Genomic DNA, 19,758 nt, shown 5'->3' with positions numbered 1-19,758 from the left:
CCCTGCCTGCTCCATGAGCTAAGAGGCAGAGGGGCTGTAAAGACAGGCAGGAAGGAACATGGCTGGCACAGGATGCAGGACGTGGGCACTGCGATGACAACTTGCAGTGGCATATGCTCTGTGCCTGGGCAAAATGTTCCTGCAGGGTTTTCTTGGACCAGCAGCACCCTGCAGGGCAAAAGTTACGTGTTGCTGCTGCTCTCCTGGTATTTCACCTTGCCCTGGGAGCCTCTGAACTCATAAAAAGGCCTTTCAGAAAGAGATTTAAATTATCTCTGAAAAACCAGGGGGGAGTGTATTGTGGTTTTTTTGCGAGCCAGGCTCTGAGTGCAATGCATTAAAATGACAAAGGTAAGTAAAAGTCTTTCGATGACAAGAAATTCCTGTCTCACTGATGTGTCTGGTGTTTTGTGTTTCACTCTGCGCTGCTACGTGCTGCCCTGCCTGAGCACACAGAGCCAAGCACAAAACACCTGCCAGGCACTGACACTGCTCTGGGTGCATTCCTGGGGCAGCCAGGCCCCTCAAGGTGCTCGTGGCCCGGTTGTCCTCCATCCCTTGTGCCTGTGTGGTGTTCTGCCACCGCTTGTGACTGGTGGTACTGGTGAGGATGTGGAACGTTGGGTATTGGCTACCTAAAGGCAACCAGACCACTGCCAGCCAGCCAGCCTGGGACACTAAAACACCAGCCCTGCATTCTTTCACTTAAATGCCCCAAAATCTCTGCACCTCCCCTGCCAGTCCCATTCTTGACCAGCAGTGCATCCCAGACTGCAGGCTTGGATAATTCCTGCTGGCTTTTACTGTGAGGGGTTCCTTGTAAGCAAGGAACCACTGAAAGGGGCCACATCAGAGAGCCTTGCAGAGCCACGTCCTGCCTCACAGAGCAGTTGGGATTTTCTGGAGTTAGAAATCCAGCTATTTCCTTTGAGGTGTTTGTGGCTGTCAGTATTGTCACTCTTTGTGCTCCTGAACATGTCCTGGCTGCAGGCTGCCCACGGATCCCTGTGCTCACCTCTCTCGTGAAGGGGTATTGAAGGTGGTGCAGCCCAGCTTTATCAGTTTGACCTGAAATCAACTGCATACTCTCACACCAGATAGATCAACAGCAACAGAACAAAATATTTAATGATTAAGTAGGTGATAAGGTCAGGCTTGCAGCAGTTAGACTGCAAATAGAGCAACAGCAAAACCAACGCACGCAAGCGCAGCAGCAGAGGCTTCCTTGTCACAGAGCACTCCCTGAGCTGAGCCCAGGAGCTGGAGCTGGGCCTGTGGTACAGCCCCATACCAAGTGCAACACCAGCACAATAGAAGCTGCAGGATCACTGTGAGAGTGCTGCCTTTAGTCGTGTGAACTAAAGCTAGTGAGGAGAGCCAGTGTCTCGGCCAGAGGCTGCTGTACTTTGTCACCCCTTCGTATTCTTTCTCCTTTCTTGCCTTCCATTTGCAGCACAGCTCAGCTTTAAACAACAGTAACTTTAGTTTTATGCCCCATTTTCAGTCAAATGGACAATACTGTCCCTATGCATCACAACACCCCTGGTAACTGAGACTGAAGTTTGGAATTAGGAGTCTGTGGATGATGGTTCACCCTGCAGTCAGTGCAGAGAGTGAGAAATGACAACCTTATGGCTGCTGATTCATCCTCTGAAGGATCCTTTCTCTCTGTGAAGGGTAGAGAAGATCTACAGAGCAGGTACAGCCCCTGAGGTGCAAGTGGAGCAGGGAGCAGGAGGCTGAACCTCTCCCAGCTCTCTGCTGGAGCGTGGCAGTCCCTGCCCAGCCCCAGCTCCACTGCCCTCACACTGCCGCAGGCTTGTATGGCTTCAGCCAAGCTGATTCAGAAACTCTTCCCTTGCCGTGGCTGCTCATTTTCTGCCAGGTTAGGGATCCAAGATGGCCCAATAAGGGATTGGCCAAGTGCCAGAGCCAGCATGAAGCCAGCAGAGGTGAGGGAGTGGTAGAAATGCCTTTCTTAGCAGAAGCAGAAAGCTGCTCAATTGGCCCCATCATAAATGGGCTGTTCAGCATGAAGTGCCTGGTGTGAGGTGGAAAGAACCCATTTCCCAAACCACTTAGATGTTTTCTGATAACTGCCCCTGCCTGGGTCTTGGCATCAGCCCGTGTTACACCCTTGTGTCTGGGACTCTGTAATAAAGATAAGGCAGGTTGTATCGCACAATGGGAGCTCAGTCTGAGGCTCAGCTGAACAGCCATCCTGAGGAGATTTCCAGATCCTTTGAGTGTCTCTTGTCTCCAGCTGGGCCATTTATAATCAGCTCTGCTATAGGCCTTGGACTTTGGGCTGAGAAATTCCCCATAGAGGCTGCCAGGGGAGAACTCTGATGGGTTACATCTACAGAGGAGGTCTGAAGGCATTTCACTATTTCAAACTGTCCTGGAAACAGCACCTCTGATGTGCTGTTCCAAGAATGAATCACAGTTTCTGAGAGCAGAACTCAGAGTTGTCTGAAGGGTTTGCATTACAAGACATTGGAGAGGATGTCACGAATGAGAGAGAATAAAATAACAGTGCCTGGTGCCTTCCTTCCCCTCAAGCTCAGGGACAGCTTCTCCCCACTGTAGCTAGATTTGCTTTAAAGCTTGAAGTGTTCACTACTCTAATGCTGTGCTGTTTGATCATTCACAGGGCACAGCACAAACCAGGTGAGGCATGGGAGTCAAGGTAAAGCCGACATCAGCAGTGAGATCCAGGTCTGACTGCTCCACTCCTGGAGGAGGCTGGAAAACAAATTTGCGGAGCAAGCCCGAAAAGAAGAGGAACAGCTCCATTTTGGCCAGTCCTTCACCAAGGCAAGCCCTTCGCCCTGAAAACAACCAGGGGAGAAATTAATGGTCAACACTGTAACTGTTAGTGTTGATGTCTGAGACCTTCTAAACAGGAGGTCTGGAAGAGCAGGCTGCTGAGGTAGGAAATTTTCCCTTCCTTCTCTCTGTGTATTAGAGGTGCTACTGATTTGGTCTCAAACTACACACAAGTCTGTAGATATATGAAATTGTTCAGTGACTGTGAGTAAATCCATGTCTCCCATCTCTCCCAAAGAAGAGGTGGTTACCCTCAGTAATGGTGGATAGGAGAAATGACCAGAAATCCTTTACCCTCTGTTCTGTGTCCCTGGCTTTTATACTTTCCTGAAATCAGGGGGAACTGCCATTAGCCTTGCACCCACACCCCTCTTACCTATGGAGAATGGAATAAACGCTTCTCTCCTAATGAAGTTCCCATTGGCATCAAGGAAATGGGAAGGGTTGAACTGCTCTGGGGTTTTCCAGTGTAACTCGTCATTCAGAGCAGAGGTCAGCAGTGGAATAATCTCAGTACCCTGAAAGGGATCAAAGAAACTCGTGGAAGAGGAGATCACTCCCTTACTTAAGCCAGACTACTCTTTTTCCTAATGTGAAGAGGCAAATATGACATGACAAATAGAACTGGGGAATGTTTCTCTGCCCCATCGTGGCTCTGTTTGTTTTCAGTAACTGCTGTTTTATTTTTTTTGGACCAAAAAACATTCCTTTCTTACAGAGTCAGATCTTTCAACTAAGGTGCTGGGGTAGAGGTCCCACATTTGACATAAAAGATTCAAACTAGTGTGATTTAATTAAATCTCTGGTTAATCATGATTCAAACAGCTGTACCAGACCACAATCCATTGTATGTTTATAGTAATTATCCTGGATCTAAGACAAAGGGTCACAGCACAGATTAAACCATGCATCACCGTGTCTTTAGTTATTTATGTGTTTCTTCATCTGCTTTTAAGAAAGCTGCGAGGAACACAAGCTGCCAGCCTCAGAGCTCACCTTAGGAATCACGTAGCCTCGGAAATTCACATTTCTGGGAGTTGATCGGGATACGCCCATGGGGACAATATTGGCAAACCTTTGTATTTCATGTATTACTGCTTCTGTGTAAGGCATTTTTTTCCTGTCCTCCAACCTAGGCAGCTCTCCTGGTTCAATGACATGGTTCATTTCTTCCTGAATCTTTCCTTGGAGGGAGGAAAGGATTAAGAAGCTGATAACAATCTCATCTTGCAACTGAAATGGCTACCAGCTCAGCAGAGATGAAGAAAAGGGAAAACTGTAAATGTCTGGGAAGGGCAGAGGTGGGTAAGTCGGGGCATGGTGGGGGTCTTTCAGGTTTGTTGTTGAGCTAAGGCAGCTTGAATGAAGTCGCTACAGTCCATCTCATGCCTGACTCTCATTACACACCTTTGTTACCCCACAACCTTCAACAGAAACCAGATCAGAATCAGCTCCTGAGGAGACCTTTAGTGACGTAAGCCCATAGCCTGCAGGTGAATTACCAGGAGGGAGCTTTACCGTGTCTGTAGGCTGCCCCTTAGCCTCTCCCACTTGGCTGGGCTGGTTTATTGCAATCCAGCTGAATAAAATTCCTTTGTAAAGTCAATGCTTGTTATCTCTGTCAGAGCACTGAGAATAATTACTCTAGGCAACACTGAATGAGTTCCGCTCCCTTCCACAACCCAAAGCCTTAAGCATGCAACAATAAATTGTACAAGAGATGTGTCCTCCTTACTCTGAACTTCTGGGTATTTCATCATGAGCAGCAGCCCCCAGCGCACAGTTGTGGATGTGGTCTCAGTCCCAGCAGCAAAGAGGTCCAGGGTTGAAAACATCAGGTTTCCATTGCTGAATGCAGTGTGTGGTTTCTTTGACTCCTTCAAAATATGGGAGTAATACAGCAAGTGATACCCATATGTGACTGTGTTGCCACCATTTTTATCTACATTTTAGCCTTCTGTGACTTTATATGTGCTGGAAAACTGAACATTTAGTCTTTTAGCATTAGGGCCTATGCTGTGTGGAATTTGTCTGGTGCCAAGCATTTGTGTAATCCCCAAGTCTAGATATTAGAAATAATTCCAATAAATTGGAATTTATTTACTGCAACACAGTTTATCACTGTACCATTCTTGCAGGAAGGTTTGGGATGATCTCCTCCTTATGTGTGCTGAGTGGGAACTTATTTCCCCCCCCAGCAGATGTCTTGACAGCTAAATCCCTTTAACCAGCAGTTCCAGAGGGGCCATGAGAGAATCCAGCACAGCTCAGTGTGTGAGCTTTGATATATTCTGCTCACTGCACCTCTTCTGTTTCCACTCACTGCCAGTCCCTGACAGATGGCCTGTCCTAAGGGCTAGCTAAGTCAAAGCTAAGGGAAGGGAACAGAAAGACACTGGGGCTCAGCTTTAAAGTACCTGGTTTTGCTTCACCAGAAAGGCATCGACAAAGCCTGTTAAGTCGTTTTCATTAAGCTCCTCTTTGTGTTCCTGGAAAAGCTTCTGGAGAAAAGCATTCAATTCAAAGATATTTTGTAGCACAGTCTTGGAAGCTCCAGACAGAAATCCAAGGGATGGGTAGAAGTTATATAACTGCAAGATAAGTTTTACTGTTAATTGGCATTTTTGAAGACATACTGGTATCTCAAATCACACTGCTGGTCCCTTGTCCTGTGCCCTGATAGTTGAGGCTGCAATTCCCCCTTCTACAGTCCAAGGAGCTCTGGATTTCTGCAGCAATAGGATGCTCTTTCTGTAATTCAAGGAGGCAGGTTTGGGATTGTGCTTCTGCTCTTCAAAGAGGGTAAAGCTCTTCCTTTTGTGAAGACTTTGGAGTTTTTTTTCCTTTTACTAATAAGCTTCACAGAGTAAGTACAGGAGCCTGGGAATCTGTGCATTGCAGATACAGAACCACAGATGTGTTCTGTACAGGCTGACTAGTGATAATGTTCTTGTTCTCAAGAAGAAATATGTGGGACGCCAGGAGAACAAATGCTGAAACTGGATATTCCCCAAAAAACATAAAATTAGGCTCCTACCTGCACCATAGGGGAGCCCAACAGCTTAGTATTTTGATTTATCAGCTTCAGCAAAGTTAGAAATACTGGATCATCATATTCAAACCTTTCTCCAAACAATATAGAGCAGATGACATTGGATACAGCATTGTTGAGTATCATTTTCGTATCAAATGGTTTCCCTGTATTTCAAGCAATGAAAACAAAATGACAAAATTACTATGCTCGTTTCAGTCTGGTTTCCTGTGGAAATGTAGTCCTGAGCTCCCAAAGAAAACTCATTCCCCACCCAGAATTCATAGCAGGGAATTTTGTTTCAGTGTTTTAAGGCCTTGGTTCAATAACCTACTGCACTTTATGCTGAACTTTAACCACGAGATACCATTTGCTCAGAGTTAAACTTTCATTAATCTTTATTGTTCTGCTAGACCTGTTCTCTGTCTCTGGATTAAAGACTTGACACTCACCATGATAGGATTCAAAATATTTAATAAGGGAATTTACTTCCTCCAGGATTCGGATCTCAAGGGTTCTCTTTCCCATTCCAAAATCTCGCAGTGTGGACAAGGTAAATCTTCTCATAGTTTTCCACATCTCTCCATGGCTGAATGCTATGCCTAAAATAAAGGTGCAACATCCGTATGGCATCTGTGGTTCATAAATGTTCTTACACACTGGTGCCTCCTATGATCACAAAAAGTGATCTGTAAGAGGACAGTACTCTCTGCTGTGAGAATGTAATGAACAGAGACAAAACTTATCCAAGCAGAAGGTCAGTTACCATTTCCTTGTGTCATTTTTCTAAATATGGGTATTTCTGCCCTCTCTCCAAACTCTTCAGCATGATTTAAAAGGGCATCCTTGATGGTTTCATATCCAGCCAGTACCACAACCTTCCTGGGTCCAAAATGCACCGTGAAAACGTTGCCATATATCTTGGAGAGCTGTCAAGGTAAATAAATATGTTCATTCAAAGCCAGATCTGGACTCAAACACTACTACTGGCCACTCTAGGTGGTTTCTAGACCAAAAGGAGCCTCCCAGCCCTGCCTGATGTCTCCAGGTGCTGCTGTAATTCAAGCAGTGAGCAGCAGCTATCGGTTGCCAGCATCTCCGCTTGCACCCTGTTTGCTCAACAAGGTGTCTGCTATCACTGCTCCTATCAGGGGAGTCAGTAAAGTGCCACTGCATTCCTGTGGTGTTCTGCAGTAGCAGGCCAGCAATACCACCTTGGGAGGCTGGGTAGAGAATGCTGTAGCAGGCAGGCCTGTTTATTGGAGTGCTGGTGACCTGAGGCAAGCTGCGTGCACACACCTTTGAGGCTGAAGCCACAAACACTGCGAAAACAAAGCCAGACAATAACTCCTTCTTTCAGGACAGCACTTGTCTCTAATTATGGCAAGGTGCGTAGTGTTGCAGTCATTATGGAATTATTTGCTGGCCACCAGAAACTTGAATCTGACTAGGAAGCATTTTCTGGTAGATAATGTCACAGGAGTGTTAGGCTTTTATAGCAAATTAAAAATGAATCATCTGTTACCCTGAAAGGTGGCTTTGACAAGCTAATCATCCGCTTGGTATTTTAGGCTTCGTTTGAACACACTGCAAGCCATTCCCTCCAAATGTCTTCTTGTTTCTGATGCGCCTGGGTTACCATTTTCTATGCATTAGATAGATTCCACAAATTGAATTTCAGATTAGAAGCAGCTCCTGTTATTACACCAGACAAATTGAATTTGTTTTCATCAAGCAGTGGTTTGACGGCTTGGGAGATAACATTAGCACTGGTTCTTGCATCCCTGGCAGCTCACAGAGCATGTGGCAGAGCCAGGGGCAGGGAATCGCAGCTGCCTCTGGCCTTCCTTTGGCCATCTCCTTGCATTAGTGCTTCTTGGCAGCCCCTCTGGTTTTACTCAGTAGCACAAGTATTGGATGTGGCAGGCCTGAAAGCCCAAATAAAGCTTCTTGGTAGATGGTGGGAAATTAGTCTGGTGTTGTCACGTGATGTTTGTATCATAAAATCCCCCAGTACTGCCAGAAATAGTTCATAAATAGTTTCACACTGACATCCTCAAGCATGTCCAGGAGCTCAGAACCAGAAGCCCATCAGAACTGATCTCTACACAATCCTCTGCCCCATAAATCAGGGCAGATGGGAACTGTGTGCCTGCTGTAGGAATTCTGTGCTTTGGAAACACAGGATGCCCTTTCTTCCACAGCTAACAGGAGGATTGCAGTGTCTGCACTGCCCTCTCACTGCAGATGTCCTAGTGGCTGAAGGAGTTCTCTGGGGACCAGCTTCCCCCACCATAGTGTCCAGTAAGCAGCACACACACAGGGCATGTGACAGGTCCCTCACAGCACCTCAACTGTCTCTACAGCAACCAGATAAATTCTGAATTCCCACTGAATTGTCCCCAGATGCCTGCGGGGGAACACAGCAGACACTTTCTGAAACAAACATTGTCCCTGGCTTTTTAATATTTAAATTTTTTTTTCTCTCTCTCTCTTTTAGAAATAGAAGTATCCATGGAGCTGTGTAAGAAAAAGCAATTTGTTTAGCTTGACATATAAAATCCACACATCAAGTCCTCAACCATCCTGGGCAGTGTGTGGATGGGGAGGGCTGGGGAGGCAGAGTTGTGCTTTGCATTGCAGAGATGTAATTAGTTTTGGAAAAAAGTTTGTCCCTCTGCTGTGGGGATGATACCTTTTCTTGCTGCATCCCTTCCATCCACCCATCCTTCCTAGAGGTCTGGTGGCAGTGAGACCTCTCTTGATGGCAGCAGCCTGGCCCAACTCAAGTCTTTTTCCTGCAGCCTTTGAAGGGCTCAAAACACCAACAATTTGGAGTAGATTGCAAGGGGTGGGTGGTCTACACTTGAGTGTGTATAAAGAAAGGAGTTTGTGTATTATATTATAAATATAAATACAAGTGTGTGTGTGTGTGCACCTCTGAAAGTAAAGTTGTTCTGCCTGTGTGCCATATATCTCATTGCTGCCCTCCACACAAAGCAAACACAACCACATCTCTATTTCCCCAGCTGCATTTCTCGTTGCAGGAATTGCACATTTGCCTCCAGCCTGCTCGCTCAGCCCCTACCTCTGTCAGCGACTGGAATGGCTTTTTCAGGTCCACCACGTGCAGGTTCCCGATCAGAGGAAGAGGTCGTGGCCCAGGGGGCAAATTGCAAACTGACTTCTTGGAGCTGGAGAGAAAGTAAAGGAGAGCAAACAGCCCTGCTGCCAAACAGAGCAGCGAGCTGGAGCCCAGGTACTGCAGGAGACTCTGCACAGCCATGTCCTAAAGCAGCTGAGGGTATGAGCATCTTGGGGTCCCTTTATAGCCCTTCTGTCATTGTCTGGACACACCTTCTGGGGAAGTGGCTTTACACAGAGAAAAGGGCTCTGCAGACTTGTTTAGGTCCACTCAGACCAGATGTACTCTATTTTCCTGCCAGATGAAACACCCTTTTTTATTCTGAACCATGGATTATCATAATCCAGAGCTCTTATTTCATCCACAACACTGGGACGAGGTGTTTGTTTTCCAGTGAATGTCTGTGTTATGGGCATGTTCTCCATGTGATTTCAGGGTCAGAACTCAAGGACAGGAGCCATGCTGGACTGCTGTCGCTGTGCCAGATCACAGGACTCAGCTGGACTCTGGTGATGCAATGGAGGAAGCAGGACACGGGAGGGAAAGCCCACACAATGCATGGCCCAGGGTGCACCTGGCAAGCAAGCCCTCAGGGAGGACAGACTGACCATGGCCAACTGGAATGGTGGTTGCATGAAGATGTACTAATTCAGGATTGCTGACAGGAGCAGATCTATTTACAGGTGACAGCTCTGTTCTTTTTGCTTTCCTGCCACCCCAGTAAAATCCCCTCCTTGAGCAAATCAGTGGTTTTTATTACTAGCATTGTTATTGTCTTTGTCCCAAAAATCCCCTACCAGCAGTCCCAAAATGCCCCTGACACCATGTCAGTCACTATTTGGCAGTTTAGTGCCCAGAGAACCATGTGCCTGGATGGCCATGCCTGCCTCAGCAATTGATGACTCCCTCTGTTTATGAACAGCTGCATGCCATCCTCCAGGAGAAACTGTCCCCTGCAGGCAATCCTGCCTAGATTGGGAAAGAGATCCTGAATCCTTGTAACCCGGGAGGAGCCAGGATCAGACTGCAGCTGGCCAGGCAGAGGATGGAGGAGGGAGGCTGCCTGGGCAGCTGCTGCCAAGGAGGTGCAGCCAGGAGGAGCACATGGCAGCCGTTCTGGCCCTGCAGGTACTGAGTCATGTCCCAAGCCAGGGCAGGGTCCTGCAAGAGCTCACGTGCCCAGGTGACAGCTCCAAGAGCCACCCCCACCCTCTGCATCCTTGGGGGATGACAACAAAGCAGAAGTGACCAAGAACAGGAAGCCACTTGTAGAAATGATGGCTCTGGGGGAAGGGGCTGATTTGATGCTCTATCCCATATTCTCCAGTGGGGATAATTTCCTCCAGTGGGGATAATTTCCTCCCCAGTTGCAGATTCTGGCAGATTACTGGGCTGTGCTGCTGTTCAACCCTTTAGGAGTCTTTAGTTTAATAATTCTTTTGCTAGAATTCTCCAAGGCTCCCGGGTGCAGGCTACACTGATGGGAAAATGATGATTATTTATTAATAATAATAAAAGTACATTAGCCAAAGGCAAGGGGAATCAATAAACTCTAACTAGATTGACATGAAAAAGCTGCCTGCACATCTGCCTGCTGTCCAAGGCTTGTTATCAGGCGTGGAGATTTTCACAAGGGGGAACTTTGCTGTGCAGAAGAGGACCAGGCAGGGTGGGCAAAGAAAGGAGGGCAGTGGATGGTCACATCCATCTCAAGATTTGCTGCACAGCTGAGAGGTCTTAACCTGCACCCTCCTCTCCCAGACATTTCCAAGAATATCCTGTTCTGCCAGATTCTTCTCTGAGCAAACGGTGTGACTACTGGGGCTCCTGAGACTTTATAAGATGTAGTAAGAGAGAGGGGAAAAACCCTGCATGGGGCCAGTTGGGTACCAAAGGAGGAAATCTGTTGCTGTCTACACAGAGCTCTGTTGGAGTAGAGCTGGCTCCTGCCAGAGCAAGAAAAATCACTTTCCCTAGGTCTTCAATCTGTGGTGACAATATATAGGGTGAGACACTTTCTCAAGCAGCGAGCCCATGGACTTGCAGCCTGCTGGACTGTGAGAAATGAGGGATGAGCTCTCCAGAGGGAGGGAATCTTTGCAGTTTTAGAATAGAGCCAATGTGATGCCCTCACCCCCACTCCTTCCTCACATCCCTCAGCTTCCAGGCTGCAATCCTGAACACAGCCTGCAGCCACAGGCTGCAGGTGAGGATCCCACACAGGACTGGGGGAAAACATTTCTCCCAGCTCACATCTTTGTCTTTCTACCAGCCCAAGGCAGAACCACCTTCAGGTGAGCACATTTTGTGGGCACAGCTCAGGGGACTCATCAGTTCCTCCTGGACAATGAGCCTGCACCTAAACACCACAGTAACTCCTGTGTGCTCATCTGGAGAAGGTCACAGCCCCTTCTCATGGGACACAGGTTAGCAGTGCTACTGTAGGATAATGCAGGGAAAGGGTTGTTATAAGGCCATAATTCAGTCAATGACTGCAGATAACATCATAAACCAGGAGAGTGAGCACCAAGTGCTTGTGTGCCTTGCAAGGCTCTGCCACTGCTTTACAGCCCCTGGAGATGCCTATCAGCCCATGCATTGTTATCAGGGACATATAAAGCCTGAGCACACCCTATTAAACATTAACATTTTTAAAGACCCAGATGTGTTAAAACTCAGGCTGCTCCTTGCTAATGGATTTTGCTTGCCTTGACAAATGCCAGTGCAAAAAGAAATCAAAAGCTTTCCGACTCCGACCTCTTTCAATTTTTCATCATTATTGCATTGTTTTATTGGATTACACCCACTTCTTCCCACCCTGCAAATCTGTATTTCTACAGGATCACTACAGGGTAGTGATCAGTATCTCAAGTGTTCACTTTGCTCATTTTTATACAAATGATTCCCTAATTTCTTTTCATTCATCTGTCAAATCAGTGTGGGCTGCAAATCTTCTCTGGGAAGAAAGACTCCTGAAAAAATATTTTTTAAAATATTTATTTAATGGCAAATTTTTTTTAAAAAAAAGAGATTCCTGGGTTGTTTTGGTGTTTTTTGTTTTTTTGGTTGTTTTTTTGGTTGTTTGGTTGGTTGGTTTTTTTTCCCCCATGTTCTGAGGTAAAAGATTATATGTGATGAGTCTGGTCATTGGGAGAAGAAAATAAAAAAAATCTGTGCATGAGATTAGTGCATTGTCCCTGTGTAGAGCCTAAGGTGAGAGTATTTCCCACTTGTGTTAAGCATTTACCATTCTTGGGAATTTTGTTGCTTTTAAAATCCTCCTTCTCGGACTGAGTAGATGCCATTCCTTCATGACTTTCACCCAGTGAGAAGACACATGGGAGATCCTTGGCTTTGGTGCTGCTAATGTATTTTTTAATATGCATATCTTCAAAAATATTTGCAGTAAAATCCCTTGTAACTGTAGCTGGAGCCATGATCTTCCAGATCTACATTTACACCAGCAAGTCAAGGCAGCCTGACCTGGGAGGTGAGTATTGAGTAGGTTGGCTTATGAAGAGATGATTTTCAAAATACAGCTGATAAATCAAATGCCTCAACACAGCTCCAAGGCTCTGGCTTTTGTCTCTCTCAAAAACATATTGCAGAAATTGTGTTGATCCAAGAGAAATTTGAGGCATATCATGAAGGGTGATTAGTTGGTATCTACAGAAGCAGGGTCCCAGCATCTTCCTTTTGGACGCCTCTCTTGGTGCAGGTGGAGATGTGGATTTAGATGTACCAGAATTGCAATGAGCAATTTAAGATGAAGGTTTGTTTCACCCCTCAGTGCAGCGTTGCCATTTCTACAACATTCCTCTCTAAACTGATGAGGCTTTGGCTCAGCAATAACAGAAAATGAGCTATCACTCTGTACATCTTTACAGAGCACAGAACATATTAAGGCCCTGACCTTATTGGCATGAAACTACAATTTCCCTGTAAGTGCAAAACAATAATATTTCATTAATCATCCGCAACAGAAATCCCCATTCCCCAGACTATTCTGGCAATATTCTGCATTTTTGCTTGTCTAGGAACCTGAATTAAAAGGGAGAAAAATGGTTTACAACAGCCTGTGGCAGTGATGGAGCAAGAGGCCTTATGTAAGAGCTGGCGGCGTGCTCGGCTGGAAGGTGAGGCATAGGAATGAGTGATCCTGGAAGGATGTTTCTCTGAGGTGTGTTCTCTGCCTGGGCTGGGAACAGCAGTCTCAAGGGCACAAATTCCAGCATCTGAATGTGCTTGGTCTTGTTCAGCTCATTAATTTCCTACAGCTATCCCAAGTCAAGCTACGAAATCCCCTAGTGCTTTACTCCGAGCCTTTCATGGCTTGTCAATAAATTATTTTCCAATTAACTACCTGATAATTTGAGTCTGCAGGCTCTTAGAAGAGGCAGCGTGGTGAGAGAGAGAAAATAATGGAAGTCACGGATGTTTCCCTGCCTGGAAAATGAGTAAAGGTTCTTCTCTGAAGTGTTGCTCAATTTGGTGCTTCCAAAAAGTAATGGTGAGTGTGTAATAACTCCTTCTGAGGAGATGTTTGTCCAGCTGATGGATAAATACCACCAGTGGAGTAAGTCTTCAGCACTACCTGACAACATTGGAAAAGAACAATTTTAAGTGTTACTTCAGTCCATAATTAATGATGAAAGGTCTGGTTCAAGCAAAGGATTTTTATTTCTTTTTCAGTCTATCAAGTTGTGTGACTTGAAAGGGGAAGAGCAAGATTTTCCCTAGTTTTGGAAATCTCCTAATTCAAGCATTTTAATTTTTGGCAAGGGCTCAGGACTCCATACTAGAGATACTGTGAAACACTACAAATTATCTGATCTCTCTTGTTCAATGGGCACCCTTTTGCTGAAGCAGCTATTTCAGATTTCCCTGATGCAAAGTCTCTCCCTCCTTTGAAAGATAATATGTGGAAAGCATTTGATTCTCTGTTTGTGGCACTGCTCTTTGTGGCTCTGTTTTTGTTGAGTTCTTTTGGAACTGGTTGGTTTAATCCACGAATGAATTTTTTTCCTTCATAATGATTATCTAATGGGGGTTTTATTTGATCTCCTTGGGAAAACTTTATCCCAAGTTGCTGAAGCACGTGTATTAGATTGTATGAGAACCTGTACCTTTACAGGAAATTCTAGAAGGTACAACTGGCATTTGCAATAAAAACATTAAGTAATCCTAACCAAACACCTGCTACTATACCTGACCTGAATTTCAGTAACTACAACATTTAAGACTCCAAAGAAGAATCCTGAGTTAACAAATAGGTTTAAAAAAAATGGTATAAGAAAATATACCACGTTGATGTAGCCTTTGCAGAGAATGAATCACAGAATGATTTAGGTTGGAAAAGACCTTTAAGATCATTGAGCCCAACTGTTCCCCCAGTGCTGCCACTAAAGTCATGTCCCCACGTGCCACATCCACATGGCTTTTAAGTACCTCCAGGGATAGGGGCTCCACCAGTGTCCTGGGCAGCTGTGCCAGTGCTCGGAGAAGTGAATTTTCCTAATATCCACACTGATACCCAACTGGGTGTCACTTACAGCCTTACTGAGGGTGCCCCTGATCCCATCACCCTTGGTAAAGGTGTTAAACAGAGCTGGAAAGGGCTGGTGCTGTCTGCCTGGGAAGAATTCCACTGTGGGATCTCTGCACATCTTTTTCCTTTGACTTCTTCCTTCATCGCATGGGAAATCAGCAAGCTGGCCACTGTGACAGGAAGGAAGGAATGTAATTTGGGCAGTTTGCTGAAATCAAGTGCCTTGACACATCAGTTAAATGTGTTCAGATAAAGCAAAGTGACTTCCCTGCTGCTCAGTTGTCTGAAATCTGGGAGGCAGTTTGCTGCATTTATTTATGAAAGAGGAGTATCTCCCTTTTACCATTAAGTGTTATAATGAAGTCAAGTGGAAAAGTGCTATTTGCTGTATAATAAAACCCATCTATTGTTCATAGCCCTGAAAACCTAATAATAAAACCTTATACTTCAAGCTGTGCAAACCAGTTGCTTATATAACAGAACACGGTGTAATTTTCCATTTACAATTTCAATACTTTAATAAGAAAGCAATCAAAGCATAAACAAAAAGACACTTTAAATGGAGCTGCAGTTAATATTTCCATAATGGCTGTCCTTAAAAATTGAAGCTATTTCATTTCTTTTTTTTCCCAGCCTCGAATTCTTTCTGCTTAGCTCAGTCATTTAATTAAAAGAAAATCAACTTAAGAAAGATAAAATACTGTCTTAAACCAATTGCAGCTATGGGCAAAGAAGAAAAAAATGTCAGTGTAATCCATGGTTAACACTTGGTGAGTTAAATTAAAGCTATTTCTCATCCTCCTTTCAGAAGGAGGTTGTGAATCTGCAGAGTTTGAGCTGTAAACCTGCAGGCAAAAGGGGCGGTTTTCCTTTGTTGTACATCTTGAGGATCTGGAAGTTCACATTTTCTCCAGCTTCTGCCAGCACCCCCTTGGTTTTACTGGTGTCCCCCACCATTTATGCCACATGATGGGAACCCACCCTGCTTGTAGCAGGTACCAAATAACTCGGTGCTGTCCCTAGGGTTTGTGCACAACTTGAACCACGAGGACTGAGGAGGGATGAGGAACCACATGGTGGCCAGCATGGGTGGCTGGTGGTTGAGCGGAATGGGGACAGCCCATCCAAAATCCTGCTGGGTTTCTAAGGTCCTGCCTGATCCTGCCTTTGTGCCAGTGCCGTCCCCAGGGCTCTGGGATCACACACCAGCCACAGCTGGGTGCAGAAAATGGGCCTTTAGGTCGGGACCCAGGGCTCGGCAGTGACAGGTGAGGAATTTATTTTTGGGGCAGAAGGGAAGGGGGAGCCTGGCCTCAGCCCTGCACAGGAAAGGGAAAGATTGGACAAGGCTGGATCCTTTATTGTGGACAGCAGGCTCCAAGTTTGGCTCTTTCCTCCTCCATTTCCCAATGCACAGATGCCAAGCACAGACCGTTTTTTCGGACCCCTCCACAGGCAGGCAGCCCCCGACCATCATTCACAGGAAAGAATGACAGACTCACGGGGTCCCAGAACATCCTGAGCTGGGAGGGACCCACAGGGACCACAAAGCCCGGCACAGGACAGCCCAGAACACGCTGGGAGCACTCGGAGGGCTGTGAGGGCAGTGGCACGGGGTTTGTGAGGAGTTAATTTCGCAGAGCCCGGCACAGGACAGCCCAGAACACGCTGGGAGCACTCGGAGGAGAGTGAGGGCAGTGGCACGGGGTTTGTGAGGAGTTAATTTCGCAGAGCCCGGCACAGGACAGCCCAGAACACGCTGGGAGCACTCGGAGGGCAGTGAGGGCAGTGGCACGGGGTTTGTGAGGAGTTAATTTCGCAGAGCCCGGCACGCAGGGACGGCAGCGACCCTCCCGCCGCGGGCCCGGCCCAACATGGCGGCCGGCGCCGTCTCCATGGCGACGCGCGCGGCGCTCCGGTTGCCATAGCAACGCCCACGCCGTTTCCGCGGCGGCGCGGCGGCGGTCACGTGACCCCCCCGCTCGATGCGGTCGGCGCGCGGCTCCCCCAGGCGGCGGGAACGACAGACAGACAGACAGACAGACAGGCCGGGAGCGACCAGAGTGACCGCAGGGTGACCGCAGGGACCGACCCCCCCAGCGACATGTCCACCGCCATGAACTTCAGCAGCAAGAGCTTCACGCCGCGGCCGCCGGACAAGGGCGCGTTCCCGCTGGATCACTTCGGTGCGGTGGCGCGGCCTAGCGCCGGGCCTGCCCCGCGGGCCCCGGGCCGGCCCCGGGCGCGGCGCTAGCGCGGCCCTCGCTGTGTGTTGCAGGGGAGTGCAGCGCCTTCAAGGAGCGCTTCATGGAGTGCCTCCGCCGCAGCGGCTACGAGAGCGCGGCGTGCCGGCAGAGCGCCATGGCCTACCTGGAGTGCCGCATGGACAGGCGAGTGGCCCCCGCGCGGCTCGGGACAGCGGGAGCGCCCTGCGGGGCCGGGACGGGCAGGCAGCCCGCAGTCCCGCAGCATTTTTGTCCGTGTGGCATCTGCGGGTTACCTGCTTTGTGGTTTCCGTGTTGTCCAGCCCGTGCGGAGGGATAGCAGCGAGCAGCTGTTAGACGCTGTCTCACTCATCATTTTTTGCACACACTGAAGTGTACAGGGTACTGCTACTAAAACATTACTATTGGAATAATCAAGACTATTTTACAGAGTTCTTGTAGCCAAGGTGCAAAACTGCAACCCTCAAACAAACTGTCTAGCCAAGATGGGTCATCTGTTGTGATTTGGTTAGCCAAATCCCTCAGGTTTTGTATTTGTTTATGAATAGAAACAGAATGGTCAGATAAGTTCATACAACATAATCCTTCAAATTCCTCCCAGCCGTGCCCATGTGCTAGTAAAAGAAAAAAGAAAGTCCGTGGCAGCTCTGTTTGTGAAGTGGCATGTCTGACCCCTCCTCATCTGCCAACAAATAAAATCGCAGTGGCGGTGGCATTTACTTCCTTGCTGAGCCAACACCCCAGCTCCAGACCCGGGCAGCTTCCACCCTGCACAGCGGCCAGTGTGAAGCTTTTCTTTTTGTTTACAGCTGTGGTTACAAATTAAACTTTTAACTTGTGGCCCATACTTTGCTCCCCTTCTGCGTGGCCTGCTCAGTGAGAGCTGACTGTGTTCAGAGTGCCTGCAAGTGTTGTGTGGAGCTTAACAATGAATTATCAGAGCCAGTGGTGTTTTTCTTGCATACATTAATGCAATTGAGTCTTAATTAATGCTGAGTTCAAGTGGAAATAATTAGGCCTGTTAAAATATGTTTCAAGCAGGCAAGTTAAAAGATTTTGTACCTCAGTTCAAGTGAAGGAAGCGTTGGTGAATGGTTTTCCAGGGATGTTTCCATTCATGCATTGCTTTGCAATGCTTCCTGTACAAGGGTGAGTCAGGGGACTTTGAAAAACGCACAGATTTCCGTGGATCCAGGAAAGTACACTGCAAATCAAAAGCGAGTTTGAAATCCCTACAGCAAACCCTAGTGGCACCACAAAGGCTGTTCTAAACCAGATTCACTTGAAACTGTAAATGGCATTGGTAGCACTCTAGGAAGCTCTTCTGCAATGTGTTAATTAAAAATAACCAGGAGTCAGGTCTTATGAAACTCTTGCTCAGTACCTAAAATGGGGAAACAACACATTTAATTGGAAAGCCACTGTTAAGGGGGAAAAAATAATTGCTGAGTGTTGCTTTCCTTAAACTGAATTTTCTGAGGTCTTGTCCAACAGCAGGCACTCTGTATAGATGTCTTGGATCTGTTGAGGGTAAATGATAGTAATGAAATAGAAAATGCTGCTGTTCTCTTGCTTGTAGGCTGTGTTCCCTAAAGTGTTTTGTGTTGTTTTCTTCTTTTTTACTTAGGCAACTTATGGCTAATGAACCACTGGAAAAATTGGGATTTAAAGACCTGATAAATGAGAAATCAGAAGAAAAACCTGAGAAGTCGTGATGAAGACAGACAACTTGGCCCCTCATGAAGGGAAAGCATAACTCTGAATGTAGTACATATTGTACATTCTGTTCATATTGCAATAGGAAATGTTTCCTGAAAGAACCTTTTTTTTTTCCACAGTTCAACTGTCCTAAAATAAGAATTTTCTTTAAATGAGCAAAAGTACTGCCTTTGTCTGCTTTGCCAAAGTATTTCTTAACTTCTTTCTTTTAATTTCTCTAGAGGCAAAACAGTTACAGCCCAAAGTGTTCTCCCTGCCTCTGTAAGAACAGTGAAGTTTTATTTTAAGGGGACAAAAACCCAAACCAAACAATGCTTTATTGTGTAGGATTAATCTTCTGTGGGCAGTACTGATATGCTCACAGCAGTTACTTGCCAGGTGGAAATAAAGGTGTTGTACTTCAAATTTGATTTTTATCAAATACTGGCATTAGTCCCCATCCCTGGGGAGGTCTCACCCTGCTATGGAACAACTGTGGCCCTGTGGGGGTACTTGAGCACTTGAGGCAGTGTTTTTTCAGTCATTTCATCTTCCATCGTTGTTGGGAGAGTGTTTCTAGTTTCAGACACTGGTCAGGGAGTGATTCTGCTTTTATTTACCATGCCAGCTGTGTTCACATAATCTTTCCATCATTTAACTGGGAACAGTGGTATTTTCTTGCATGTTCTAAGGCAGCTGAAGTGTTTCTTAATTAATGTTGAGTTCAAGCAGAAATAATTTGGCCTCTTAGCCCCTAGAAGTGTGTTTCAAGCAGGCAATAAATGTGTAAATCTTCTGGATGTGTTTCCCTCTGTATCTTCTGCCCTGGTATCCCTGCTGCTTTAGTTTTTCTTTTTAACCCAGTGAATCATTTCTGTGTGTCCAGCTCTCCCTGCCAAGGCAGCTCCCTAAGGCTTCCCTCTTTATCTGGTGTCCCCTCTCTGACAGATCTCGCCTCCCCTGCTGGCTGCCTTTGCTTCTGCCTCTCTCCACTGTGCATCTGCTCACACCAAGTTCCAGGAGAGGGTGAAGGAACATTTCTGCTCTTCATACTGATCACTGGGGCTGAGATTTGAATTGCTGCTCTGTCTAATCTGATGGAACAGAGTGCACATAGCTCCGAGCAGGTTCCTGTTTGAAAAGGACATTTGCCTGCTGCTGCATATTTTATCCCACTTCATTCTGCTGTTCAAATTATATCCTTTGGTGAGATTAGCACATTTCTAGGAAAGAAAGCAGAGATTGTATTGCTGCAACAGATACTAAAAGACATTATATTAAA

The 19,758-nt window shown here is 46.5% G+C and overlaps 2 protein-coding genes and 1 long non-coding RNA gene across 3 annotated transcripts; 2 read left to right on the top strand and 1 right to left on the bottom strand.

Moving 5' to 3' along the window:
• Positions 1 to 2,643: 2,643 nt before the first annotated feature.
• Positions 2,644 to 9,305, bottom strand: LOC119707082 (cytochrome P450 2K4-like). Its single transcript, XM_038151612.1, has 9 exons — positions 8,949 to 9,305; positions 6,627 to 6,789; positions 6,313 to 6,462; positions 5,867 to 6,027; positions 5,247 to 5,420; positions 4,565 to 4,706; positions 3,826 to 4,013; positions 3,206 to 3,347; positions 2,644 to 2,831 (listed from the first exon to the last, which is right to left on the bottom strand). Exons 1-9 carry the CDS (start codon positions 9,144 to 9,146, stop codon positions 2,644 to 2,646), a joined length of 1,506 nt encoding a protein of 501 aa, XP_038007540.1. The 5' UTR covers positions 9,147 to 9,305.
• Positions 4,053 to 14,210, top strand: LOC119707084. The gene is made up of 5 exons (XR_005258677.1): positions 4,053 to 4,130; positions 8,908 to 9,119; positions 9,441 to 9,688; positions 13,043 to 13,141; positions 13,389 to 14,210. It is a non-coding gene; the product is annotated as an uncharacterized LOC119707084 (long non-coding RNA).
• A 2,338-nt stretch (positions 14,211 to 16,548) lies between these two features.
• LOC119707174 (cytochrome c oxidase assembly protein COX19) lies at positions 16,549 to 19,758 on the top strand. The gene is made up of 3 exons (XM_038151752.1): positions 16,549 to 16,739; positions 16,832 to 16,943; positions 18,406 to 19,758. The coding sequence occupies exons 1-3, from the start codon at positions 16,658 to 16,660 to the stop codon at positions 18,491 to 18,493; spliced, it is 282 nt and encodes a 93-aa protein (XP_038007680.1). The 5' UTR covers positions 16,549 to 16,657; the 3' UTR covers positions 18,494 to 19,758.

The sequence above is a fragment of the Motacilla alba genome, chromosome 14, assembly GCF_015832195.1.
Source record: "Motacilla alba alba isolate MOTALB_02 chromosome 14, Motacilla_alba_V1.0_pri, whole genome shotgun sequence".
In the NCBI taxonomy this organism is placed as follows: Eukaryota; Metazoa; Chordata; class Aves; order Passeriformes; family Motacillidae; genus Motacilla; species Motacilla alba.
The sequence above is the reverse complement of the archived record's forward strand: the minus strand, read 5'-3'. Positions and strand labels throughout refer to the sequence as shown.

Bases quoted from the DNA above. Each gene is read 5' to 3' on its own strand.
- LOC119707082 (XM_038151612.1), bottom strand. From the start codon at position 9,146: ATGGCTGTGCAGAGTCTCCTGCAGTACCTGGGCTCCAGCTCGCTGCTC. The intron at 6,028-6,312 runs GTGAGTGTCAAG...CTTGAAATACAG, and splicing joins ATATTTTGAATCCTATCATG to GGAAACCATTTGATACGAAA. The intron at 4,014-4,564 runs GTAAGGAGGACA...CCTCCCTCCAAG, and splicing joins GAAATACCCAGAAGTTCAGA to GAAAGATTCAGGAAGAAATG.
- LOC119707174 (XM_038151752.1), top strand. From the start codon at position 16,658: ATGTCCACCGCCATGAACTTCAGCAGCAAGAGCTTCACGCCGCGGCCG. The intron at 16,740-16,831 runs GTGCGGTGGCGC...TGTGTGTTGCAG, and splicing joins GTTCCCGCTGGATCACTTCG to GGGAGTGCAGCGCCTTCAAG. The intron at 16,944-18,405 runs GCGAGTGGCCCC...TTTTTTACTTAG, and splicing joins CTGGAGTGCCGCATGGACAG to GCAACTTATGGCTAATGAAC.